At 45.5% G+C, this 27778-nt stretch overlaps 2 protein-coding genes across 3 annotated transcripts in view; both read right to left on the bottom strand.

The window, feature by feature from the left end:
• Positions 1–3425: 3425 nt before the first annotated feature.
• On the bottom strand, positions 3426–8112 carry POU4F1 (POU class 4 homeobox 1). The gene is given in 4 exon segments (XM_040623731.1): positions 3426–6653; positions 6656–6715; positions 6718–7054; positions 7732–8112. Coding segments are annotated over 4 exon segments (1251 nt in total). The 5' UTR covers positions 7855–8112; the 3' UTR covers positions 3426–5922.
• Positions 8113–17746: 9634 nt separating this feature from the next.
• OBI1 (ORC ubiquitin ligase 1) overlaps positions 17747–27778 on the bottom strand; it is a 42134-nt gene continuing 32102 nt past the window's right edge. For both annotated transcript variants that reach the window (XM_040623732.1, XM_008686664.2), the window contains one exon: positions 17747–20496. In XM_040623732.1, coding sequence (XP_040479666.1) covers positions 18981–20496 — 1516 coding nt within the window. In that variant the 3' untranslated portion in view covers positions 17747–18980. The remainder of the gene's footprint in view (positions 20497–27778) is intronic.

The following is a 27778-nucleotide window of genomic DNA, read 5'->3' on the forward strand; positions in this document are numbered from 1 at the left end:
TCACCCCCGTTTTGCGAACCAGGATTCTACCGAATTTTCCCGGACGGAAGCAGAGTGGCCAGGCTTCCTCCCACCCTGGGTACAAATCCTTGCCTAATAAACTCAAAACCATAACAGGGCTTTGGTGGTGTGCACCTTAACCACAACAACACCACAAAAACCAAAATCTTACTGCTTCCAATTTTTTTTAACGTAAACCAGTTTTGAAAGTTTCATGGTGTTTAACGTGTCTGCTCGACTTAGGCAAGCTGTGGGGAGAGGAGTATTTTTAACCTCTGTGAGCTACTAGTCCCTTCCCTTTTCTCTCAGGACATCCTCAAAGGCACTTACATGGTGGGAGAGGACTTCTGAGAGCTCCTAATTACCAGCTGCGGAACTCCGGCTCGCCTCTCCGAGGGGACTAGGAGCACGCAGCGCGCATGTGCGAGTTCCGCGCGCTCCCTGCGCCGTCCGTGCACGCCCCGTCCGCCGGGCGCTCCCAGCGCTCTGCTCCCCGCCTGCCACCCGCCACCGCTGCGCAAGCGCGCCGGGGGTCCAGGCCTTGGACCGCTACTCCGTTGGGCTGTTTGGCGGCCGGGCCAATTCCCTGCCAGGGCCCGAAGGCTGGTGGCTGTCCCGCGGTCCAAGAGAACTGTGGTCTTGGGCGGCTGGAAGCCTCCAGGCCGCGAGTCTCCCGCCAGGCGGTGGACGGGCGCAGACCCGGCGCCCTGCAGTCGCTTGACCCAGGCTCGCGCGCTTGGGGCGCGGGGATTCCCCGCGCGGACGGCCCCGGGTGGGCGGGTGTTTCCATGGCAGGGGGAGAACCCTACACCGGTCGGGGGAGGGCGGGTCCCTCCTGGCTGCAAATTCTGACCCAATCAGCTCCGCCTGCGGTTTGAACCGGCACCCGCCCATCCACCCGCTCGGAAGTCCGAAGTCAAGCCAAGATGACAAGTGAGCTGCTGACTGTGGCGGCTGGAGGGGAGGGAGCAGCCCCACAAGGCGGCCCCCGAAGTAACTCCCTGAGTCCAGGGAGCACTAGTCCTCTTCACTTTCAAGGCCATTCCCCGCCCGCGCCCAGCCCTACAGAGCCTCCCGATTCGGGCATGGGGAGAGGGAGGGCTGCCCACCTCCCATCAAGTTGACTTGACAACAATTACGAAAGTTTTTAATTAGCTTCTTGTTATCATTCATTTTATTAATTTCCAGAACTCTCAAGCCATGAATTATTCAAAGGGCAAGGCAACCGGAGCGGGGCGGTCGCGCGCCCCCGCCGCACGTTCCCGGCCCGGCTCCGGCAGCTCTGCTCGCCCGCCGCCCCGGAGGGCGTGAGCGGGCCCGGCGCAGCCAGCCGCGGTGGCGCGAAGGTTTGATCAAATATTAAATAACGTAATTATTGCGACAAGGCTTATCTCGCAGGTGGAAAAGAGGCTCCCCGCGAGAATTAGAATTCGGCTGCTATTTTTAAAAAATCAATTAAGCTTGCGGTCTCCTTTGAAACCGCCCGCGAGCTCTGTGTGGCTCTCGTCGTGGGGCTAGGACTGCGGCGCCAATAACACCGATAAACAGAACCATACCAGATAATAATTGTGGTCATCACCTTTATCATCCCGCTGGCCACCAAGGCAATTCGAATGGAGTGGAAAACACTGCTTTTTAGCCCAAGTCAGAACTCACAATTCTCACTTCATGGACTAGACTATGAAAGCTCATCCCCAAGAAAGATGGAGCAGGGATGCTTCACGCAGGGTCGGCAGGAGAGGCCCGGGCGACGAGGCAGAGGGCCATGGGCGGGGGCTGGCCAGGTGAGTCCTGGGGGCTAGGGCGCCTTGTCTTCTCTTGGCGTGGCGGCACGTGATAACAGGACCGAAGTAATCTTACTATCACGAGAAAGTATCAATTGATACAATCATGGCAGTGGGTGCCTACGGTTTATTTATGAGAGTGTAATCGAAGTTGAGAGCAATTTCAGAACACGCGTTAAACAAAAATCTACTCAGAAGTTAGTTGATGTGTCTTGAGGGCATCATTTCTTAGACCTATAGAAGGAGCAGGACCCTGAGCTAGGACTGGGGCAAAGAGAAATTTAAAATGAGTGGATGACATAAACGTGGCAGGTGCATTTCATGCTTATTTTTCTTTTGCCCTTCCTACTCCACGACGGCCTGGATTTCCTGAGAACATGAAATACAAACGGAGCACAATTTTCCCACTCTCTCCAACTTATTTTAAGATTATTCTTTTAAAGGACCAGAGCCACACATTTTACTATTTCCACTCACCAACTGGTTTCAGAATCTGCTAGGAGTGTAGTTCTTCTTCACAACCAGATAACTTTGAAAGGCCAAATATCGCTGAGTGACAAGCCTTTGCACTCTCTTCAGGAGGACGTTTGCTTGTTTGTTTCTTCCTAAATTGACAAAGGTGTCTTAGAACAGTCTTATTATTCCTTCCCACGGTACAGATTCACTCACCAGAGAGCAAAGCATTCTGTTTTGCACAGTTTCCTACTACGTAAAATAGGAAACTCTGCAAAGCACGTATTTTTATGATGTTTTATTAACATAATATTGTCTTCTTTTTATTTGGTAAGGATTTTAATACAAAACAAATGCTTAAGTTCTTATTACATACATTGGTCATCATTATATAATACAAATGTATTTGCCTGCAACATTTCCGTTTGGAGCAGATTGAAAAAAAAAACAGCCTTCGTAAATCTTTTCATTTGTTCATTCCTGGTTCTCCAACAATGAAATCCGGTCATACTTTCCTATAAAATAACGGTTTGTTTTGTTTTTTGTTTTTTTTACAAATGCATTTTATTAAAAAACTCTGATGACATTTCAAGTCAATAACAACGGAAACAAATCAATTTTGATGGAAGAGATCTATTTTTAAAAATACCTCTAGTGCTTTTTTAAAACATTAACAACTGTTTAAAATCACAGCTTTTTAAATGTACTATTCTTTTTTGAACATCAGGTGTTTTGTTTCACAGATTTGCCGGTGAAATTAAAAAGATTTGGCTAAAATAGGATGATGTCAGAAGATATAATCCCAGCTATTAAGAAACTTTGTACATTTGGCATCTGATGTAGTCCCGGGTCACCAAGAAATAAAGTATCTCTGGTCTTTCTGGAGCAGTAGGTGGCACACTAAATGTTTCAAATGAACACAGGCATTCGACATGGTGGCTGGACAGATCCGTGGATGATTTTTTATATTTATTAACCTCAAAAGAAAAGTCATTTAGTTAAAACATTTTTTAAAGAAATATTTCTAGGCCAGAACAATACATATAAACGTTCCAATGCCTCTTTCCCTGAACCTCAATTTAATTGGGGGGGGGGGACCTGGTTATTTATTACCTTCCACCACTCTGAAGTGAGGGCTGTGGTTTAAGTTTCTGCAGTTAAAAAAAAAAAACTGATAACACAGGCAACTAATATAGAATTAATTTTATTCAGAGCACCGCTTTTCACATAAGTTATCTGAAAGTGAATTCTGATTCAGCAGAAAAATACATCGTTCTAACCCCTTCCTCACTTTTTATCCCCCTTTCAATATCCTCCCCTGTATTTGTGGTTGAATTGAATCTCATCTTTTGACCGGCTCTACCAGGACTTGGCCCAGTATAAACAAAAATGCACCCAAATCATAAAACTGCTCTTCTTTCAGTTATGTTTTATTTGTAAGCGTACTGGGACACATCCCCCTGTTGTATTTTGGCGCACAGAAATGGTTCTAATAGAAGTGGGGAGGGGGAAAGGTAATAGAGCAAAGACATAACCAAGGAGAAAGCTCAGCAGACATACATGGACAGGTAGATCAATCCGTGAGACATTTCAGGATTAACACTGGCAGTTTGTAACCACTGTGTGAGTGTGTGCGTTAAAGAAAATATTTACAGTAATCTTCCTTTTTTTCTCTTCCTCTAAATACAAGAATATGACAAGAATGTTGTGTTTTTGGTGAAAACAGGCAGTAGACTGTGAAATCACACTATCCACAAAACGGTCTATCAGAAAGCTAGCCCAGTTTAGTGCTCAGTTTCAAATGCATAGTATGTTTGCGCTGCAAACAATGATATACAACGTAATTAAATAAATAATGCCTAACCAGAGTGAGACCTAATTGTGTTTCTTTCTGCACCTTTCAGATCATGCATGATTTCAGTCTTGTTAAATGGCAGAGTTTTCCTTTTTTCATTTGTTCTGTTTTCAATTTTTTAGTTCTTATTAAAGAATGGTAATAAACCATCTCCACACGAGATCAAGAGTATCTTGTGCACCAAGCAGGCATTTTACCTAACCACCTTCGACTGTCTCATTTTTTTTATCCATCAACAGTTCATAGAGTACCTTGATTATTACTATGAAATACTATAAATGATTTTCTATTTGGGAGACTGATAGTGCAAATTAAAGTTCTTGCTATCCAACATATATCCCCAGCAATAAATTACTTTTGAATAATAATAATAATAATAATAATGAAACACAGTTGTTCTGCTTCCCCTTCCCCCCAACATGCAGACCCCATTGAAACAAACGGAGGGCTTTAAATCTGTCTTCCTCTCTTCTGGGATTCAGTGGATTTTTCTCCCAGCCAAGTCCTGCTCCAACTGAAAGCAGAAACTTTCCAATATTTCAATGATTTTATGCTCTCCAAGAGAGAAAGAAAGGGTACCTAGAAGAGCAAGATGGGTCTTCTGGAGAGAAAGTGGGGCACAGTATCTCTCCTAGTGTCTTCCACCCCATCAGTGTATTTGAATCAATAGGGGGAAAAGTAAGTAGGTAGTTTAAAATAAACCACACTCAGAAAAATAAATGAAAGGGCAAGCAAGTTCCATGGCATGGTGGGGGGGGGATCTTATTTCGAAATAATCTGTTTTCCAGATCTTAGATATATGAGCAAAAATGAAAAGAGAAAAACCTTGTTAAATTGTTTTATTTTCCTAGAATAAAATACTTATTTCGGAGCCCCTAAATTCTGCCCTTTAGTCAGCTCAAAGACTGTGTGTCTTCTCTCTCCCTAAACATCCCCACCAGACAGTGACCAGGCCACAGGAGTATAGGCCAGGTCACCATAAAACTTGGGAGTCTTGAATAGCCTCCCTCTCCTTCAGCTGTGTCCTGCCTCACTTTCTGGCAATGGAGAGCAGCTATCGCAGCCTCGCAGCCTCGTTGGGACGGAGAAAATAAATCAAAGAGGACACGGATGGGGTGGAGGTGAGACTTGGGAGGAGAACGTAAACACAGAAACAGAACAACTAGCTTCGCTACCCAGAATTTCACCTTCTGGTTTGTTTGGTTTTCCATTTTTAACTCAGTTCCTGTATGTAGGGTTGGGGTGGGTGGTAATAATAGTGGTGCTTTTTTCTCTTCCTTAGGGGGTAATGAAGCTGCAGAATACGGCTCCCCAGAGTTAAGTTCCTAAAGCATTTTTTTGTTGTTGTTGTTCTGTTTTGTTTTAGTTTGTCTTTATTTGTCAGGTTTTTGGTGGTTGGTAGGTTTGTTTTTGTACATAGTCCCTTGGTCCCCAGGAGATTTTGACAAGTGTCTCTGGTCAAAAACAGTCCATTTCCCTACTCTTCCCGAGTCTCCCCCCACCCTAACCCCCAGAACCAATCTGCTCCTCAGAACCCCTCCTCCAGTCTCTGCTTTCCTTCCCCTCAACTCCCTGGCTCACCCAAATATTCCCCCTTTCTCCCCTGCCTGGCTCTCCGGTGTCCACACCCAGCACCACAGTCCTCTTTTCTGGGGAGGGTAAAGGGCAGAGAGAGCAAAGAGGGGGTAAAGGAGAGTGCGCCAGGAGGGACTCCCCAAATGCAAGCAAGATAACGGACACTCCAAATCTAGGGGAAAGAGGCTCAGGGAAAGCCCCTGAAAAGCCCCTTCAGCTCCCCGTTCTGCCCCGCCCTGCACCTCCCACTCCCCCTCAGTAAGTGGCGGAGAATTTCATCCGCTTCTGCTTCTGTCTCTGGTTGCAAAACCACACCCGCACCACGTTCTTTTTGAGGTCCAGTTTCTCGGCGATGGCGGCGATCTTCTCGGAGGAGGGCCGGGGTTGTACGGCGAAGTAGGCCTCGAGGGAGCGCTTCTCCGGCGCTGCGATGGAAGTCCGCTTGCGCTTCTTCTCGCCGCCGTTGAAGAGCTCGGGCTTGTTCATTTTCTCGCGCTGCGCGCCCTCGGCCTCCTCGAGCCACGCCTGCAGGATGGGCTTGAGCGCGATCATGTTGTTGTGAGAGAGCGTGAGCGACTCGAACCTGCAGATGGTGCTCTGGCTGAGCGAGCCCACGCCCGGGATCTTGAGGTTGGCCAGCGCCGAGCCCACGTCGGCCTGCGTCACGCCCAGCTTGATGCGCCTCTGCTTGAAGCGCTCGGCGAACGCCTCGAGCTCGCGCGGGTCCGTGTCCGAGTCGCAGATGGACGCCAGGCCCGCCGCGCCCACCACGGCCGCAGCCGCTGAGGCCGCCGCCACCTGCCCGGCCGCCGCCGCCGCCGCCGCCGCCGCCGCGCCGTGGTGCGCCGCCGCCGCCACCAGCCCGGGGTGCGGCAGACCCGACGGCATGTTCATGGCGGCCGCCGCCGCCGGGTGCGACAGGTGGCCCAGGCCGTGCATGTGCGGATGAGGGTGCGCCGAGCCGCCTAGCAGCCCGCCGCCGGGCCGCCGCCGCCGCCCCGGCCACCGCCGCCGCCGCGCCCCCGGCCGCCGCCGCCGGCCTCCGCGTCCCCGGGGCTCCGCCGCCCCCCGGGCCGTCGTGGGCGCCGCCGCCGCCGCCGGCCGCGCCCGCGCCACCCGCGCCGGCCATGAGCGCGAGAGAGGGCGACGAAATGTGGTCCAGCAGGTCGCCAGGCTCGAGCGCCTGGTGGTGATGGTGGTGGTGGTGGTGGTGCGCCAGCGGCACGGTGGATGTGGACGTGCATGGCACGCTGTTCATCGTGTGGTACGTGGCGTCTGGCTTGAATGGGTGGCTCTTGCCCTGGGACACGGCGATGTCCACGGCCGCCAGCGCCTCTGCCCGCGCCAGCAGCGTTTCGTCTAGGCTGGCGAAGAGGTTGCTCTGCAGCTGCAGGCGACACAAACCAAACCAAAACAAAAACAAACAACAAAAAAACCACAAAACAAAAAAAAGCAAGAACACAAAACAAAACCACACACAAGCCGGAAAGCACAAGCAAAGGGCAAACCAAACACAAAGCAACCAAAATAACAATAACGGGGGTGGGGATAGCGGAGACCGGGAAAGACGGAATGGGGAGCACATTGAGGGCGAGACAGGGGGGACAGATGAGAAGGGACATGAGTGTGAGGAGAGGGATAGGTGCAGGGGAGAGGGGGACACAAGAACACATTCCGGGAACCGGTGTAGGAGACCAAAAAGGAAGGGGGAAAGAAGAAGAAATGGAGATGTAACTCGCAGCTGGGGACCCGTGTCACGCACCCGAACACGCACAGAGACCGCCTTTCCGAGGCGTGAAATTAACAGAGAAAGTGGAGGGAAGTCGAGAGTCATGGCCCCAGCGCTCCCCACTCTGATCGCAGGCGCCCGACACGAGGCAGAGGCGACGGGAACACGACATTAAGCGCCACTGGACAAAACGTGCCTCGCAGCGGGATTCCTCTAAAAATCCCTGCCCGCAAAACCCAGCACCTGGACCTGGCGCACATCACCCGACATGCAGTGTCTCGGAGACGGGGAGGGGGCAGGCGCGCGGGCCGGGGCCGCGGACGTGGGGCGCTTACCGGCGGCGTGGGCAGGCAGGCCCGCCGGATGGCCTCAGAGCTGGAGTGCAGCGACGGGTACTTGTGCTCAGGGAGGGTGGGATGCATGGCAAAGTGAGGCTGCTTGCTGTTCATAGACATCATCTTGATGGCTTGGCATGTAAATCCACAAACACTCCGAAAGTCTGCCGGAAAGTGCGCACGCCGGCTCCCCCGGCCTCCCTTCGGAGGCTGCAGCCGAGGCGGCTGGCGGCGCGGAGGCGGCGGCCGCGCCGGGGGCTGCTGCTGCTCCTCTGCTGCCGCCGCTGCCGCCCGGCGCTCCCTTTGACCGTGCAGAGCGCCGCGCACCGGCCTCGCGATCCCACTTCTCCTAGAGCTCTAGCCCCGCGCGCCGACGGGATGCACTCCTCTTACACCTGAGCCCCACTTCTCGCGGCCGGTTCGGGGAGCTCTCGCGAGAGCTCCCGGCCCCGCCGCGCTGACAGGCATCAGCTGTCTCTGTCTGTCTAGGCGCGCTCTCTCTCTCCGCGGCTCCGTGCGTCTGCGCGCGCGCGCGCTCGCTCGGCCGAGACAGGCGCTTGGGAGCCGCTCTTATAGTGACCACCAGCAAGGACAGCGCAGGTGATGCACCTGTAGCTACCTGGGCATGCGCATTGCACGCCTCACCTTTCCCACCGCGGCTCTGGAAAGATCAAAAGGGCTAGCTATTGTCTCAGGGTACGCACCTTTTAGGGGGAGAAAGACAAGATGCTCACAAGCCCCTTGGTGCTTTCCCTCTCGCAAGCTCTCCCCATCCCATCGCAAGCCCGGAATATATGCGCATTACTTAGGCACACCTCCACTCCGGGATGTCTAACAAGCTGTTATATAATGTATACAGCTGGGTATTTGTATGTTAAATTATGCCCGCGCATTCCTCTGTATACAGTATAAATAACAACACAGAAATGCAGAAGATGCTGTCTTTTGCTGCAAGAACCTGTTTCTTTCAAGGTTTATAAATAGGTTCCTGGAGAATAATCGTGGTGACAGATATTTGTTTGAAGCAGTCAGACGCTATTGATTTCCATATAATTTAATTTCCTCTGCATACTTTGTTGTTGTTGTTGTTGTTGTGAATATAACTGTGTCAGGCACCGACAGTGACAGCCACTTAGGAGCCACAAGGAGCGTGTGCTTTCTACTAGGGAACCGCTGTTGAAATTGTGCATTTCTCTTATTGTTTGTCTCCTTTAACCGTGTACAAACCCACATTTCAAATGAGCTCCGGGTGATCTGAGGCTTCTAGTAATCAAAAGGAAAAATAGTTAACAGGGTGTTGCTGGGATCCTTTCCTCTCCTCAGTGTATACACACACACACACACACACACACACACACACACACACACACACTTAATGCTGGAAACTCCGGGAAAAGGAAATCGCTTCACAGAAAAAAGAATTAAGATGTTGAGAACTTTCTTTTCCCTTCAATCGTTTTGGCTTCTTTGCATCTTATCTGTGTGTGTGTGTGTGTGTGTGTGTGTGTATACACATATACACTTCTCCAATAGGAGACAGGATCAAGCCAGTTTATAGGAAAGTGTGATTAAAATATTAATTCTAACCAATTTGAAAGAAAGAAACCTAAGCTCTGGTCTGGACTTTATTTTTTACATATTCTCTTGTTGTGAAATCAAAACGTAAGAAGAATGAATCAATTAGCCAACCTGTTATATGGCTCTTGTGTGGCAGACAGATCAAGGGCCTCCAGGGAGAGCTACAGTTCAGGTGCCCAGTCCCCAGGGACACAGCGCTTGCCCCGGGTGATAATAACAGCCCAGATGTTATCACATCTGCGGCAGGAGAGCTGGAGAGCATCTAGGGGCTACTTATGGGAGGCAGAGATCAGATAAATAATCTTTCTGGTCTCTCCCACACCAAAGAGGTCTGGATTTCCACCAAAGAGCAGCTCTCATCTCTCAATTTGCGTTCGTGTGGATCTTTTCTTCGGATAAACGTGTCCGTATTTAGCATACCCACTCAATACTCAAATTCCAAGAAAAGCCCACAGGCGTCACCATGGCATTTTCTTTCTTTTCTTTCCTCTCTACCCTCCTCCCCCGTTGCAGCCAGAGAGGGGAGTAAGAAAGATGTTCAGTTGCTGGTGGGAGAGGAGCCGCGCGTTTCCATCCATTACGTGGTCCCCCGGGAGTGCAAATGCAACTTATCTCTACCGTGAATGGACGAGGAGCAGGACATCGCTGGAGGGAGCGAGTGAGTCCTAGGTAGTTGTCGCACCGGGTGTCCAGGCTTAACCTAATCCTTCCTGATACCCAAGGCGGCGGTTCCCTGAGATCTCTCACGAGGGAAAGGATGGGTCCCACAGAGGGCGAGAGCCTAGATCCTGCCTGTTCCCGAAACGCTGGCCTTTAGAGACCCGGAAGCGTGCGTGGGAGACGGAACCTCAAATAGCACAGGTTCCTCCGAAGTGGACCCCCAGAGAGCGAGGCCAGCCACCCCCCTCCCCTGTACTGAAAACTCCTCTGGACTTACACTATGACTCTGGGAGAGCACCAGGAAACCGAGAAGATAGACACCCCGCCAGAGATCGGGAGTTCACAGGCCTGCCGAGACTCCTCCCCTAGTTCACATTTCTTTGGACTCCTTTCTTCCGACAATGCCTTGGGGTGAAGCCAAACTTTAATCCAGAATATCTCAGCTTTTCCTGGCGCTAGAAATAGAGGGCTGTGGGTTCAATTCCCAACCCACCCCCTAACCAATGGACTGGAAGCCCATTTAGGGCACATCTGTGTCCACCGTGGTACCTAGCAAGGTGCTTTCCACAAGAGTAAAAATGCCCCATCAGAAAATACCTGTGTGTAGGAAGAAAGAGAAGGCAGATGGGCCAGGAGTAAGAGCCAGAGAGTTCAACAAGCCAGGGTTAATGAGGGGCAAGCAGGAAGAATACTGAAGGGTCTCCTCTCTTCCTAACAGGAAGATGGAGACTGGGCCAAAGAGGTGTGTTGTCGCTATGCAGAGCTGTAAATCTTTTTTTTTTTTTAAAGATTTTATTTATTTATTCGACAGAGAGAGAGACAGCCAGCGAGAGAGGGAACACAAGCAGGGGGAGTGGGAGAGGAAGAAGCAGGCTCATAGCAGAGGAGCCTGATGTGGGGCTCGATCCCATAACACCGGGATCACGCCCTGAGCCGAAGGCAGAGGCTTAACCGCTGTGCCACCCAGGCGCCCCCAGAGCTGTAAATCTTGATAGCAGCTTGTTCTTTTTCGGAGTTCAATTATTTCATCCCTCCCTCATTTACTGTCTACTTTACTTTCCTCCCTCGGTGCTTGGTTATCACCAGTCTGGGCCAGGGCAAGACACTGGAGAGAAAGATGAGGTGTAAAAAATGGGTATCTGCCCTCCAGGAGGTGGCAGTCTCTAAGAGTGGGGCAGCCCCAGGTTGAAGGGGTGCTATGGTACAGGTGTGACAGGTGCAAAGAGAGGGAATTGTACAGAAACATGGGATGGGGTGGGAGATGATGCTGGGTCACTTGTCTGGCCACATCCCTGCTAGCCTTGGCCCCAGGCTAGAGAATCAGGCACAGTGGCCGATCTGCCGGCAGTTCCTTGGACCTTATGAAGTCTTTCTCTACTTTCCCCAGGGCAGTGAAAGAAGAGGGTGGTGGGCTGAGGCTCACCAATATCTCACTGCTTTGTTTTCCTGGTTTGGCAAGTGCAGTAACTAGTTGGCCCCTGCTTGTGCTAATGATGCCCACATGGGGTCTGAGCCTTGGCATAGATTCCTGGAAAGTCCCCCCCTTCCTACTTGTTTAATGACCAACACAGATTCTCCCCTCCCCCCATCTCATAGCTTTGCATTTTATCAAGAGGGGATAATGAATGCACAGCTATTGATTTCCAAGGAATTTCCGCCCCCAGGGATAGGGAGTCTATCATCTGGATCAGAGACACATTTCTTTCCCTCATTAATTAATTTTCTCCTCCTCCTTTGGCAGGCCCCACTTCACATCTCCTTTGGCAGCTGCTTTTTCCCCGAGCTCAGAGAGCAGAGATTCCTTGATTGGAGTGAGGGCCTGCGAGAGAGGCGCTGTTCAAGGGCCGGCGCTGCTGGGAGTGACCTCTCCTTACCTTAGACACCCACCTACCTCCGCAGATCAGGAGAGCGCTCCTGACAGCTGCTGCCCACTCGGGCTGCCTTTTTCCGTCCAGAGGGGTGCGGGGAAGATCAGCGCTGCCCTCAGCAGCCGCTACCTGCGCGCGCGCGCACACACACACACACACACACACACACACCCCTCTGGGATTGAACCCGAGTTATTTGTTCGGATTCAAGGATAGGGGTTTGGCCCTGAAGAATGTCTCCTTAAGTGCATGGAGTTCGCGTGTGTGTATAGGTGAAGGGTATCGGGCTCCACTTTCTGGCCTGAACCTGGGGATCTGGCCCTCCCTGCAGGCCAGCCACCTCGGGTTCTGGCGGCCCGGGCGGGAGCTCTGCACCTCCCAAACCCGGGGTGCCCCGGTTCCCGCGGGCAGTTGCCAGTTTGAAACTAGGCACATTTCACAGCGCAGCCAGCGCTCTGCGTGCAGGAGTCGCCCCCAGAGCTCAGAGCTGACGGGCTCCAGAGGCCTTCTGGGTTGTTTTTAAGCAATGTGCAGGGGCAGGAAGGGGAGGAGCAGGCCCAGAGTAGGGGGTGGGGGTCGGTTCTCTTGAAGGGGAGCTGCGCTTGGGTGGGCCGGGCGGCGCCTTCGCACTCCGACACTTTTTGTCTGAAGGGTGGACGAGAGACGCTACTGGGGCGGAACTTTTTGCTTCCGCTCCCGGCCGCCTTCCCAGGGCTAAGCCTGGGCTGCCTCGATGGTAGGTTTCTGTGAGCGCTACTCCTCGCGCAGGCCGATCCCGTCTCTCCTGCCGTTAGGGGCCCGGGCTCCTCGCAGGTCCTGCCGGGGTCCTCAGACCTCCCCCACGCAGCGCCCACCCCGTCCGATTTGGGGCGGTGGCCCTGCTCTCTGCCAGCCTCAGGGCCCAGCCCTGCCCAAGCAGCGACTTCAGAGCCACGCTCTTGCTGCCGGGAGCTCGAGGATTTCCTGGAGGCCTTGTCCTCCCTTTCTACCGCGCCCCGCCCGCACTCGGGCTGCCCGTCCCTCTCCCCAAAGCTGAGCTGAGTGAGTTATTGAGGCCCTTGGTGATCTCCTTAAGGCTTCAGCCCCGCGTTCATACTGGATTCCAGCTGGGACCTGAGGAGAAGGTTCTGGAGTAAGCCAGTAAAAATCCCCACTGTCTTCTTTCTTCTGGCCGTTTAATTCAAATGCAACTTCCGTTGGGACCATTTTCCTGGATGTCCACCACGCTACCCCGAGATGATGCGTCCCAGTAAAGTTCACTGCCGGTCATTATCACTCTTGGCGTTACATATGTAGAGATCTATCAATCATCTATCATATCTATCTATCTATCATCTATCAATTATCTATCTATCTATCTATCTATCTATCTACCTTTCATCTCCACCTTCTCCACCTTCATCTCTCTATGGACTCAAAACCAACCTACCTTGTGAAAGATCTACGGACGAGGCAGGACAACTACGTCTGGGTCCTGACAGGGACATGGCCTCCCCCGCCCGCTAGTTTCGCTGTCCGTGTGAACAATGTTATCACTAAACCAGGCCACGGCCCCCTATGCTTTAGATCCTAAGAGGAGCAAAGTCGCCCCCGCTCCACCCAGGCTCCTTCACAACCGGAAGCGCGCGCGGGGAAGAAAGGGGTTCGAGGTCCCCGGGTTAAAAACAACAACGAACAAACCTACTCTACAACCCGCACTCCCGCCAGTGACCCTATGCGACGAGATGGAGATTCTGTCGCCTTCCCTCTCCTCAGCCGCCTGCCCACCGCTGCGATTCGGCCGCACGCAGGCCGGGGTTGGAGGGAGCTCGGCGGGCGCAAATGGACAGCAGAGGACCCCCGACAGCGTACGAGTGCAGTTCCGGGGACCGGGAGGCGGGCGCACATCGCCCTCCCCGGGCTCAGCTCTGCCTGCAGGAGCAGGATCCCCAGAAGGGCCCAGAAGCCGCCGAGGAAAGCGTGAAGCCGCGAGTCCGAACGCCGGAGTGCGGAGTTGGGTCCTGTCGCCGGGCTCCGGCACTCGCCGGCGCCGCCGCCAGCCTCCCCTCCTCCTCGCCGCCCGCACAAATCAAAGCCCCTTGCGAGGGACTGGGAAATAGTTGCCTTGTCATGTAACACATTGCCCTGATTTATTATAAAATTTTAACGAAATCATGCATATTTTAACAGCCTTTAATCACTGCATGAAAATTTAATTCATGGACTGTAGCGCGTTTAAATAAATGAAGTGTTAATTCATTAGGATTAATTAATTTGTTAAAGGATTGTGTGCAAGGTTAAGGTGGAAAGAAAACTCTTTGTTGGTTTCGCGTCTTAATCGCCAGGTTTCGCGAGTGGTAATAAAATGAAAGGAAACCGCAAAGCAAGTCGTTTCTTCGGGTGGGGCCTGGGCGGGACCAACTGAGAGCGCCCTCGAGAGCGCGGGAAATTCCGGCCCGCGGGGCACCGGCGGGTATGTCCTCCCAGGGGGCCGGGGGACCGGGGATTGGGGGAAGAGCCGCGCAGGCTGCGGAAATCCGGGAAGGCGGGGTGAGTTGGAATCAGAGGGAGGCAGGGGCCTCAGAGCCAAGACTAGTGGGCTAGACCTCACCTCCCCACCCCCAGCACAAAGATGACCCTGTGAGTGAAGCGAGGTCGCGCCTTCCGGCCCTCGCAGCGCAAAGCCCCGGCTTAATGGACAGATGATGGGCCAGCCCTGCCACCTCCTGAGCCTTCCTGCGCCCAGGGAGTCACTGTCTCGCCATCAGGCCGCCGGCCCCGGCGGCTAGGGCTAGCTAGAGTCTCCAGGGACGCTTAGAAAGAGGAGGCGGAGCAAAGCCAAACTTGCAAGCTCAGGCTGGAGCAATCTAGAAACCTTTCTCAATCAGAAGCCCTGGCATTAGGCAATGGGTCCTTCAGCACCTCTTCTGAGACGGCCGTGAAGTAGGCGCCCCTACAAGGACAGCGAACAAAGCAGAAGAGACGTCCTTTCCCACACCGAGCTCTTATTCATCCTTAAAGACCCAGTGCAAACAGCACTTCCGTGAAGATGCTCCATGCTATCGCCAACACCGACTTTTTCACCGTGCTGTGAGAATCAAAATGGACCAGAACTAGCTCCTCTGTCCTCACGGAAAGTCTCGGTAAACGCCTAAATCCTTGCCCTTGGTAACCGCGAAATCGTGCCACACAAGGCACACACTTCTCCACGCTTGGTTAATCCAACTAACATTTATCAGAGGGGGTCTGCTCCCTCTTAAGCCACTGCAGACCTTGGAATCTACCATTTCAAGAAGTGGAGCTCCAATTCAAAGTATTCTAGGCTGCTTCTGTCATATAAAACTGAAGATCACCCTAGCTTGAGCTCCAGATGGGTTCTTTTAAAAAAATCTGCATCTTAATAGATGTTTCCTCGCTCAGAGTGGGGTTCCGAGAATTAGGCAATAAATGTTCACTATGCACTCTGAGATCATTGCTTAAAAGGTTTTCTCTCTGCCAAGTATTATTAAAAGGATTGGGTTACATCATCACAGGCAAAGACTGTGTTGTAGGACTCCCACAAATAGGAATGAAAGACCTTCTTATGAGGCTTTGGGAAATACTTTTAATCTAATAGGCCATACTCCATAAAGTTAAACTGTTAATCTCAGTTTGATGTTCTACAAGTATCATTCACAGGTACAAAATCTATGTATTACACTTTGAATAACTGAAAACCATTCAAGTATACAGAAACAAGTTCCTGAAACACCTTGGGATTTAAGACGAAAGTTCTTCCCTTGTTCAGTGGTAACTTTAGTTTTAAACCAATGTAGATACAAAAGAAATTATAGGAATATAAAGCAGATTTGAAATTAAGGGGCTATAAATCTTAAAGTCTACCATTTTCAGTTTTAGTCTCAGCTGATACATTAAAACAGGAAAAAAATGTCATTGTGAATGGGATTAAGATTTTGAAAATTAAAAGATGAACACTAAAAGTCATGTCAAAAACAAACAAACCCTAGCATCATGTCACATTTCCTTAGCCATTACATTTGAGAAAGATGAGCAATGAAAAGATGTTGTTTTTATAGGCATGACTGATTACTGTCTGTTTCCCTTATCACAAGTGCATCTTGTTCTAACACAGCCTTTACTGCTATCTAACCCTCCCAATAAGGGTTAAATTCATCTAAATGTCAGAGTCAATGCAAATCTTTCAAAATTTAAAAGTGGCAGAGACTATGGACTCCAGGAAACAAACTGAGGGTTTCAGAGGGGAGGGGAGTGGGGGGATGGGCTAGCCAGGTGATGGGTATTAAGGAGGACATGTATTGCATGGAGCACTGGGTGTTATACGCAAACGATGAATCATGGAACACTACATCAAAAACTAATGATGTACTGTATGGTGACTAACACAATACAAATTTAAATAAAATATAAGTGGCACACGAACAACTCTCATCACTGAGCTTCCACTTAGTAGTGGAGTTAGACCCTGGAACATTGGCAGGAATAAAATGCTACTTGAAAAGAAACATGCTACTATTTCTAAAGTAGTACTTTAAAAGGAACCCTTGGAAATTTCAAATCCATTCATCCTTTGGCCTACAAATGTGAACTCTCATGTGTGAGGGAGGAAGAGTACAAGCTCTAGAGTTAGGGGCCCAGCTCTAAGACATGGTTCTATCCCATTCCAGCTGTGTGACCACTAATCCTCAAATCACTTATTTTAAACTGAGGATAACAGCTCTTGGTTTACAGAGGATTAAAGGAAATAGAAGTTAGTAAAGTACTTGGTTTAAATAAAAGTTTGTTTTTAGAGTGTGTATACAATATACTTAAAAATATATGAAACCACTACATTTATCATGACATATCAGATTATGGTAAAATAAGTAAAGAGTACAAATGAGAATATGTGATTAAAATAAAATCCTGCAGGTTATTCCCTTCACCTGAGAAATGTCACAGGTTTGATTAATTTAATATATTGTTAATATACTGAAATATTGTTTTGGGAAGGGTGGAGCAACATTTCTGACGCAGCTGGGAAATGCTCTGGTCCAGTAGAGACACTCTAACCCTGATTAGGCATCACGAAATCAGGTTACACATTCTGGACTGCCATGGCACACTATCAGTATATATTTGGATTAATGGATTAAAAACTGACACATTCATAGTAAAGAAGAGTTATAGACAGAATTAGAGTGAGGCTTACCCTCAAATTTACTCTATTTACTCAGAAAAATTGTGGATTTTTACATTTAATAGAATTTCAAATATATTATCATATTGTCAAAGATATCTAAACTACTAATATCTCTAAAAGTACCCACTGACTTTAACACATTAAAAGAAAAAAGAACACACAAATACTTATTGGAAAATATATATGATAAAAATTATGCTTCATGTTAGCTTTTCTTTTTGGCCCTTATTATTTCTAAAAGTGGAAGGCATGATTCTCCAAATCATAAAAGTGATTTGTTACACGTTTATGGTTTCATTGAATCCTTAGAGTCTACTATTAACAGGGGTCAGCAAATTTTTCTGTAAAAGGCCAAACAGTAAATATTTTAGGCTTTGTGGGCCATATGGTCTCAGTGGCAACTATTCAACTCCGCCACTGCAGTGTAGAAGCAGTCATAGGTAACATGTAAACAAAGGAGTGTATTTGCGTTCTAGTAAGACTGTATTTAGAAACACTGAAATTTGAATTTTGTACCATTTTCCGGTATTATGAAAGTTTTTTTGGATTCTTAAAAACCATTAAAAAGTGTAAAAACTATTTTTATACTTCACAGGCTTTTCACAAAAAACAGGTGTAGGCCAGATTTGGTCCATGGTCCATAGTTTGTCAACCCCTATAAGATTAATTAAAAAGGGTGAGTTTTACTGATCATTATAGGCTAACTCAATATCTGAGACAACATCAAGGATTACAGTGCTTATGACATCCTTTATTCAATTCACATAGAAAAGCATGCAGTATTAATGTAAAACAGTACAGTATTAATGTAAAATGTTCAGTGCACATTAGATAAACAAGTTATTAGCATACAAACCATTTTAAAGGCCTATACAGGCATACCAAACATGTACAGAATATACTTTTTCAGACCCTAAATTAAAAATTGTGCTTAGCTCACCTATTCTCATCTCAACACTCTTCAGGAAAAAAAATTCTGTCCGACACAAAGATAATTCTATTAGCCAACTAAAACTTCTTTTTCTTAGTAAGGAGAACAGTGCAAGCAAGAATGCTACCATGCATACAGAGTTTCCACAAAGAATAGTAACATGCAAACAAGAACTTCACTCCAAAAAAAGCTCCCCTGGGATGAAAGTGGATCAAGAATTTGGCAAAGAGCGCTTCTGCACCTGTGTATATGGAACAATGAAGCTACCAAGTTTAGGCTCCCCAAACCCAACCAACCATTCTATGCCTTCTTTCCAAAGTAGGTTCAATTTCTGATATTTGACACACACAAAAAGATGAGGAAATGAAAACTACCTGACATAAAACAAGTATTTTCATATAGAAACTGCATTCTTTCATTCTAGCAAAATGTTCTCACAAAAACTGTACAGAACACAATGTTAAAAATGCAAACATACATACACAAAACCTAAAAAGAAAAGTAAATGAATATTAGACTAAGGTTAGAGTGCTATTTCTCCATCCCATATGGCCCTGCCTAAAAGTTGAGCCATCACTAAACATAAATAAAAAAGGGCAGGCAAAATTATTTCCATCCTAGGAAAGCTTTAAAGAAACTCAAGTGTCTTATGAGCAGTGTGTAGACAACCCAAAAAGTTTTATTTAAGAAATCCAAGTTCTGAAGACAACCAAGGCTCATTAACAGGCCACTGTATCTAACAGCTATATCAAGACCCAAACAAACAAAATACACCTAAACCAGATACATATAAAAAGAAACCTTCTCCTTATCCTTTCTGGTTAAAAAGATGCCCAAACGAAACTGAAAAAGGACAAATTCTTTAAAATGAACAAAAGTATTTTGGGTACAGGCTAATCCACCATTCTGACCTGACATTTGACTACAGATTATCAATTCAAAATCATATAGAACTTTTATGAGGGAAAAAAGTAATTTTAAAAACTTATTATTCCTCTCAGGACAAAAACATGAATGACACCTTTCTAATGAGTCAACTTTTAGTTGCTTTTGATGGGCTTGCATTGGAAAGACTGCTCTGGATTTTTCTTTTCGTTGATTGATTCATATTTTTATTCCTCTTCTCAGGCACAAAGGAAGTAGACCAAGGAGACTGAAGGTGGTTATGAAGACCATGCATCTCTGAGGTCACCTTAAATAAAGATGACCCAAACCTCTGATCTTCAAATAGCCGGTGTGAACTGCTTAACAAAACACCCTGGGAAAACTCAGTCTGAAACAAACAGCTTGGAGGTTTGATTTCATTAGTACCTGGGTTAGAACTGGTATGGAGAGAAAAATCTTCATTCATTTCTTGGTCAGATGGAGAGAGGAGAAAAAAGGAAGTGGGTTTCCAATCATTTCCATTTTCTAACTGATCAGTAGTTAGAGAACCTTTGGAAAGGTTTGGCTTAGTTCTTTCTTCCAACTTATCTGGTTCCTCCAGAAATTCACTGCCTTGAGATGACTTTGATAACCCATCCAAATCCACTGACTTAAAACCATTATTACAGGGGCTCTTGCTGTTGTCTGATTCCGACATCATTGAATCCAGCTCAGAGATTTTGTCAAGGTAAGCTGCGTCCATGGATGCTTCACTGGATGTTCTTGTCCGATTCATTTCAAAAGAACGAATAGAATTCAACCTCTTAGATAAGCATGAGCCTGATTTCTCACTTAATTTTAGAGTAATTTCTCCAACAGAATTTGCTATTGTGTTCCCCTCTGGGCTTTCAAAATCCAAGTTTTGGGCATAGCTTGTGGAACAACAGTCCCAAAACCCTGTCTTTGAGGAAGTAAAACATTCTGATTTCTTTTCATTTTCACTCCTATCATCTTCTGATGAATCTTTATTACAAACATTTGGAGAATCACAAAAATCATCAAACACCAATTTTCTGAGATGGTTTGAGTGCTTTTTGGAACCCACTGCTTTGACTACAGAGCTCTCTCTATTTTCTGGAGTACTGAGCTGAAGGCAACTAAGGGACAAAGGAGTACAAGGAGCTGGAAGATCATAAAGTTCTTCATCTTTGTAGGGTATACAATCACTTGGCTTATTACCCCATTCTCTTTCCAAATAAGTATCCATACTTGTATCTGTCACATCTAACATTATTTCCACCTGTTTTTGATATAGGTCTTTGTTCTTAGAACAATTTGGTTCTGTTTTGCTGGTGCTTTCCTGCCTGGCAGAACTGCTAGAAGGTTTTGCCAGGTGAGAACTTGAGGTGGATGAGCCAAGCTGCTTTCTGGCACCATCACCTTGATTCTTTGATGCCATATCCTCCTCGTTGCCTATGCTCCCCTTGCCATCTGCAGAAAGTGCTCTCTGGCAAATGGAATTCATAGCTTCCTTCTCTTCACTTGAATTTTTCAGCTGTGCAATTTGAGATTCTAGTTCTTCTATATACTTATCACTTCGTTCCAGAGCTTTCTTGAGACGATTGGTTTCACGTTCATGCTGTTCTACTTTGGACTGAAGAGCAGCTACTGTAAACCTTCCAAACCTACAAGGAATGGAAAGATAGTTAACTTTACAGTTCAAGTTTTTTCTTTCCTTTTCAAAGTTTAAGAGTGTAAACTATATCAACCCATTTCAATTTCACATACCAGTGACATTTCAGACCACTCGATGAACAGGTCAAAAGCGATGCCAGAGGTAGTATTTTCAGAAAAGAGTTTTTCCACTTTATATAATAATATGCATATGATAACAATGGCAAAGATCTAATAGGATACTCTTGTGGTCAAATCAGATTAGTAGTGGCAGAAAGGCAGAAACTCACTGCTGATTTCCCTTCCAAGAGCTAACTCTATCAATTCAGCTCATATATGCATGCAGGGTTATCCCCTAAAACAATGGCAAAGATTTATGATAACATTTGAACAGTGGTCCACATCTTGAAATATTTACATTCAATCATTTTCCTATTGTGCAGCAGTGTTTTACAATACATTTCTTATACAATGTCACCTTGTCAAACATAAAATGCCAATTTGAAATTCAGAAATCTTAGCAGTCCCAGCAGGGGTGGTTTTAAATACTTATTTGGACCCTTTCAATTACAGCCACTCTTGATCTGAAGCTTTTACTTGGCCTTTCTGAACACTGGGCTTTAATTCATTCCAGTTCTACTTATTTTTGGCATTTTACAACTGTGTGGGACATCAATCTCATTTCTTCCAACTTTGAAATATAAAGTCAATATATTACACATAAAAACATTTTCACATTTTCTGAAAAGGAACCTTTTGGAGAGTAACTGAAAAAGAACATATCAAAAATTCACTTCTTTTACTCAGGATTATCTTGTTTTCATTATTCCCTTAAGAATGAGTATGGGAGGTACCTGAGTGGCTCAGATGGTTGAGTGACTGACTCTTGATTTCCGCTTAGGTCATGATTTCAGGGTCATGAGACTGAGCCCTGAGTGGTGCTCTGCTCTCAGCGTGGAGTCTGCTTAATATCCTCTCTCTGCCCCTCCCCTTGCATGCTCACTCGCTGTTCTCTCTCAAATAAATAAAAATAAATCTTAAAAAAAAAAAAAAAAAGAACGGGTACTAGGCTCAGCTCAGAAAACAGTTTTGAGCACCTAGTATGGGCTGATGGTGTATCTGGAGCTGGGGATACAAAGATCAGCAACACTGTCCCACCCCAATGGATATAAAATGTCTACCTTAAATTCCATCTGAACATCAAAGAAAATTCTATCTTTTAAGAAACTGCTTCTTATGACCGAATAAACATAAGCCTTGCATTCTAACCTCATGAAAAATACTCCTCTCCACAAAAGTTCTTTTAAAGAGCCTCTTTCTATAATCTTTTTGATGATTTAAATATTGACCCATCTTAAAGAATTCACGATTGTCTGTTTGGAGGAAAGTACTTGAGAAGGTGGCTTCTAAAAAAAATTTTTTTTAAATCTATGGGTTTATCTTTTTCTTCTTTTTCCCCCTAATTATAAAAGTAATTACAATTAAGAGGTGCTTGGGTGGTTTCTTGGTTTCGGCTCAGGTCTAGATCTCAGGGTTGTGGGATCAAGCCCTGCCTAGGCTCCGGCTTGGCAGGGAGTCTGCCTCCCTTCTCCTTCTGTTCCCCCCCACCCCCAATTATGCCCTCTCTGTCTCTGAAATAAATAATCTTTTTTTAAAAAGTTATTACAATTAAGAAAATATACTAGGTATTAAAAAAAAACACAAAGAAGAAGAAACCCACAGTAATTACCTTTTAGAGACAACCACTACATGTGCTCTGACTCACTCAACGCCCAACACCTCCTCTTCCACTACAGCCCAATTCACTCTCTAGCTTACTCTGACACAATTCCTGCTCCGGTCACTACTGGGGGAAAAAAGCAGGGCAAAAGTAGATACAGATTCATAAAATCTCAGGTTTAGAAGGGCCTTAAAAGACTCAGTACTGAATATTGATCTAATCACTGCAATTAACTAACTGAACTCCCAGAAAAAGCATACTCCCTTCAACCTCTAAAAAACAAAGCAAAAACCACAGGTATAACAATAACAAAACCAACTATAATAACAAGCCTCCCTGTTTTAAAACCAAGTTTATTACTACTATGAGTATCTGGTTAAATGAATGATGGTAGTTTTTCCTTCTTTGTTAGAGAAAAATGTTTTAGTTTATAAATGTAGTATCTAATAGAGCTGTAGTTTCACAAGAGGATTTTAAAGAGCAATGAATATCTTAAGGACATCAGCAAAAATGTAAGTTCTTGATTGCAACTACTCTATAATCAAATAACCCACATATTTTTAAATGGAAAAAATGTGTAGCATGTTTATTTAATGCAAACAGCAAAAGTGACAGCCTTAAATTTGCTTACCAAGATAAAATTTATCTTTTTCTTAAGTGCGATTTTTACAATAAAGGTAAACTCAGAAGAAAAAAAAATCAAACAATTTTTTAAAAGATTTATTTATTTTAAAGAGAGAGAGAGAAAGCACAAGCAGGGAGAAGGGCAGAGAGGGAGACAAGCAGACTCCCCACTGAGCAGGGAGCCCGATATGAGGCTCGATCCCACAACCCTAAGATCATGACCTGAGCTGAAATCAAGAGTTGGACACTTAACTGACTGAGCCACCCAGGTGCCCAAAAATCAAACAATTTAAAATCAAATAATGTTACTAGATAGGTAAGTCAGCCATTACCAAAGGATGTCCTTGGGAACTCAGACGCTTACATAAGGAAAGACTAGTGACAAATATGAAATGTTTCCCAAAATATTAGCAGCTTTTTATTAGCAGGTTTTAACCTGGAATTTCAAACATGTCACTTTATTTATTTATTTTTTTAAAGATTTTATTTATTTATTTGACAGAGAGAAACAGCCAGCAAGAGAGGGAACACAAGCAGGGGGAGTGGGAGAGGAAGAAGCAGGCTCCCAGAGAAGGAGCCTGATGTGGGGCTCAATCCCAGAACACCGGGATCACGCCCTGAGCCGAAGGCAGATGCTTAACAACTGTGCCACCCAGGCGCCCCTAAGCACGTCACTTTAAGATGCTACATTTGTCCCTATGTTTATTTTTTTTTAATGTTTTTAAAATAAGTTAACAAATGGTTCTGAGTTGAAGTCAAAATGACAGCCCCAACCATGTATTCTGTGTTACTTCAGAAAGAAAGCTGAAGTGCCCTAAGAACTAACAACAACAAAGGCCAGCAATGGAGCACATATGACAGAGACAGCAAGCACAAGTCACTGATGGAGCTGGCTGTTTTCTAAAAGGTCACTGCCCTCAATTCCCCAAAGTTCCATTTCAATACTTTACAAGTCTATAATACTTTGAGTGATCAGACCTTTTTACCATGCTAATAAGAGGCCTGTGCTGGTGGACAAACTAACAGAAATGTATAGTGAAAGCTATGGAACTGATCAATTAATTAATCAATCCATGTAATTTTTGTCTCTCTCTCCCCCACTAGAGTATAAGCTCCAGGAAAGTAGGGAGTCTGACCAACTCACATTCACTGCTAGCTCCCTAGAACAATTCCTGGTATACAGCAGTCCTCATTAAATGCACCCTGAATAAATGTTATTTTCTTACTTTAAGATGCATCAATACCTTACATCAAGACAGAGCCAACAACATAGGATAAGCCAAAGGTCCTTGGGTCTCTTTTACGTGTTAAGCAATTTTTTTTTTTTAAGATTTTATTTATTTATTTGAGAGAGAGAGAGAGAGAGCACGAGAGCAGGGTGGAGGCAGAGGAAGAAGCAGACTCCCCACTGAGCAGGGAGCTTGTTGTGGTACTCCATCCCAGGACTCCGGGATGACCTGAGCCAAAGGCAGTCATTTAAATGACTGAGCCACCCAGGTGCCCCATACATGTAGGTATTCTGAATCACTATATAACTAAACTGAATGTTTCATACATTTGACTGTTTTTTTTTTTTTTTTTTCATTGACACCAAGGAAAGCAGCAACAGAGAACACCACATACAGAGCATAGTTCTGTGGCTTTTTTGTTTTGTTTTTACTACAGGCTTTCCATCTTATACTGCTCCTTCTAAAAAAACCTGCCACTTAAGGCACTTGGGTGGCTCAGTCAGTTAAGCATCTGCCTTCAGCTCAGGTCATGATCCCAGGGTCCTGGGATACAGCCAGGCATCAGGCTCCCTGCTCAGTGGGGAGCCTGCTTCTCCCTCTCCCTCTGCCCCTCCCCCCGCTCGTGCTCTCTTCTCTCTCTCTCTCTCTCCTCTCTCAATCAGATAAATACATAAAATCTTTAACTCTAACCTTAGCAAAAGAATGGAAACATATGAGACTTTTGACATAGCTATTAGGAATTTTAAGCTTACCCTCGACTACTGTATTAGATTTGGCAAAGGGAAATTAATCAAGTCATATAGAAATAACAATTAGGGCTGCATATCTGATGCTATACTTCCATAAAAGAAGACAACGAAGATAAGAGCTTATTTAACTTTGGGTTTTAATACTCTTATTCACACTAATTCCAGATATTTCCAGAGTACATAGCATTAAATGAATCAATGCCAAGGCAAGCCAGAGGGAATTCTAACATCATTTACCATACTTCCTTTTCCTGAGCAAATTTCAAAATGGAGTATTTTTATAAACATTCCATTAGAGACCAAAAGGCTTTGATTTTCAAAGTAGCAGTGATGGCCAAAGGCTTCATTATGTCAGAGAAAACATCGTAAAGCAGTTTGGGAGCTGCAACCGATATATCGGAAGTATGCTAGAATCTAGGAGAAGCTTAAAGGATTTTGCAGCTTGCAATGTTAACAGATATATACAATCTGGATTAGGGCTCCCCTTGTCCAAAAAGCTACAGAGGTACAAGATTATTCCTGTCCCTACTAGCAGTAGGAGAAATGAAAGTCCTATTAGTTTGACCTTTGAGGTATTACACCTAGAATAGAGTATTACTCACAATGAAAAGCTCCTCAGTCCACATTATCTCATAGCCCATTACACAGAAGTAATAGGATGTGCTTGAAGGGGATTAAAAGAAAGGAAAGGTGGTAAAAGAATAAATGCCAGAACCAAGTACCAAAATATTTAACTTCTAGTGCCATGCTGCCATTAACTAATTGTGAGAACTTGAGCAATTAACTTGCCTCTCTAGTTCTCAATGGTATCCCCAACAAAAGAGATAAAGTCAGCAAAATTCTAAAACATCTTCAGGACATAGGGGGACATCAGGGAAGGGAACCCACCTGCCCCTCCATGCATCTTTGATTTCATATCTTTTCCTTACTTGCTAGATGGGGTAGTAATTATGAAACAAAGTGAAAGCAATCTTTGGATCCGGACCAGCTTTTATGATCTGGCCTATGTGCCAGTTTTCCAGCACTGATATCCTTGCTGTACACACTTCTGATATGGGTAAATTTCAGTTGCCACAGTTTAGGTAAATAATACCAGTTACTTAACAACGTGGCTCAAATTTACCACATTATATTAATGTAACTAACTGCATGAAACTGCATAAAATAAAAATTTCAATACTTGCTTTTCAGTTCACAAAACAGTACATAAATAACATACGCATCAGTGACCAATCGGGTCACTTCTTTCAAAGTCTGAAAGTGGTCACTTTGCATCTGTTATTCGGTTCACACACAGACAGTAACACGTGTACTACTGTCACATACATTTTACAAGAATGGATAATCAAAAGACAGAACTGGTCAACAAAAAGGAAGGTGTGGCAAAGAACTGAATAGTGATCAATGCTAGAAGTCAAACTGGAATCAAATGTAAATGCAGTTATTGAAGAACTGACCATGGAAATGTTGAAACCGTCACTATCTGAGAGACCCTAGCAATGCCTGAGGAAACTGGGAGCGGCAAACTTATTGACCCAAATGAGAAAAGTAGTTGTGATGAAAAGAATAAAGCTGTCTAGAGGAAGTGACAGGCTGGCAAAAAACTTCACATTAAAGCAATATGGAGATATTTCACAACATTGAAAGCATTAAGGATAAAACGTTGGAAGCTGATGCAAACTTAGGAGTATGACAATTCGTCAAGGCATCAGAAAAGATGCTAGCTTCATATCATAAGTTATAGGATAGGAAGACAAGCACTATTCAGATTATTCTCCACAGGTTTTTTACAAAGAAATAAAATACTTTACACTTCACAATGTTTCTAATGTTTTATTTTTATTTTTTTTAAAGATTTTATTTATTTATTCGACAGAGATAGAGACAGCCAGCGAGAGAGGGAACACAAGCAGGGGGAGTGGGAGAGGAAGAAGCAGGCTCATAGCGGAAGAGCCTGATGTGGGGCTCGATCCCATAACGCCGGGATCACGCCCTGAGCCGAAGGCAGACGCTTAACCGTTGTGCCACCCAGGCGCCCCTCTAATGTTTTAAATTACACTACATAAATATTAGTTTTACTCTTTTTTCATTTCCATATACATTTATAGCTGAAAGCAAGAGATTTAATGTTTTGACAAAAATTATTAAAGTTTATAAAGCAACCTGATTTTTCCCATTGATTATTAAGACTGCTTTTCATGGTTTTTATTTGAATGGCCTTTTTTATGGTCCTCCACAACTGTGCAAAGTGAGTATTACCTACACTAAAGGAATAGTTGATATGTAAGAAAACCAAGTAAACTTCAGTGAGTCTTGAAAGTTTTTTTTAAAGAATAACCCATTCATAGAGGGAATTGTATTGTACAGTTGCATGTTTACACAAATGCTGTTGCATATCTTCTCATTCCCTGACTTTCAGAGATATTAAAAAATATCTTATTTTAAACATAGAAGAGAGGTAGGGTTTCAAAGGGAAGAACATTCCATTATCCTTTTCCCTTTCCTAAATATTTTTTCCTAAAGCAAAATTCACCAGTTAGAGATTCCTTAAATTTGCAAACTCCTCTTTTTGATTACACGTAACTGAAGAAAGTAGCTTATAATATGAACTCTTCAGAAACATGAAGTTTGATAGGAGTGGGAAGAAAAGGGAGAGGCCCAAGTACTGTGTTCTGCCTTGTGCTTGCGCACGCAGGGTGGGCAGAGGGGCATATTTCAGGGCAAGAGGGCAGAGAGGACCAGGACTGTAGGAAGCTCAAAACTGTACTTGGTGGTGAGGGCCTTTCGTTCTCACCTGTTTCCAAAGAGTTGTTTATGTGTTTACCTATATCTATCTCACCCTTGTGTATGTGTCAGGAGGACCGTCAAGGGCATTCTGTCTTTAAACTACTAGGGAAGCTTTGGGAAGTGGCTGATACATTTTTATCTGCTGCAGAGCTGTATGACTTGCCAGTGTTTCTTCAAGAGTTTT

The sequence above is a fragment of the Ursus maritimus genome, unplaced genomic scaffold (assembly GCF_017311325.1).
Source record: "Ursus maritimus isolate PB19 unplaced genomic scaffold, ASM1731132v1 scaffold_10, whole genome shotgun sequence".
Classification (NCBI taxonomy): Eukaryota; Metazoa; Chordata; class Mammalia; order Carnivora; family Ursidae; genus Ursus; species Ursus maritimus.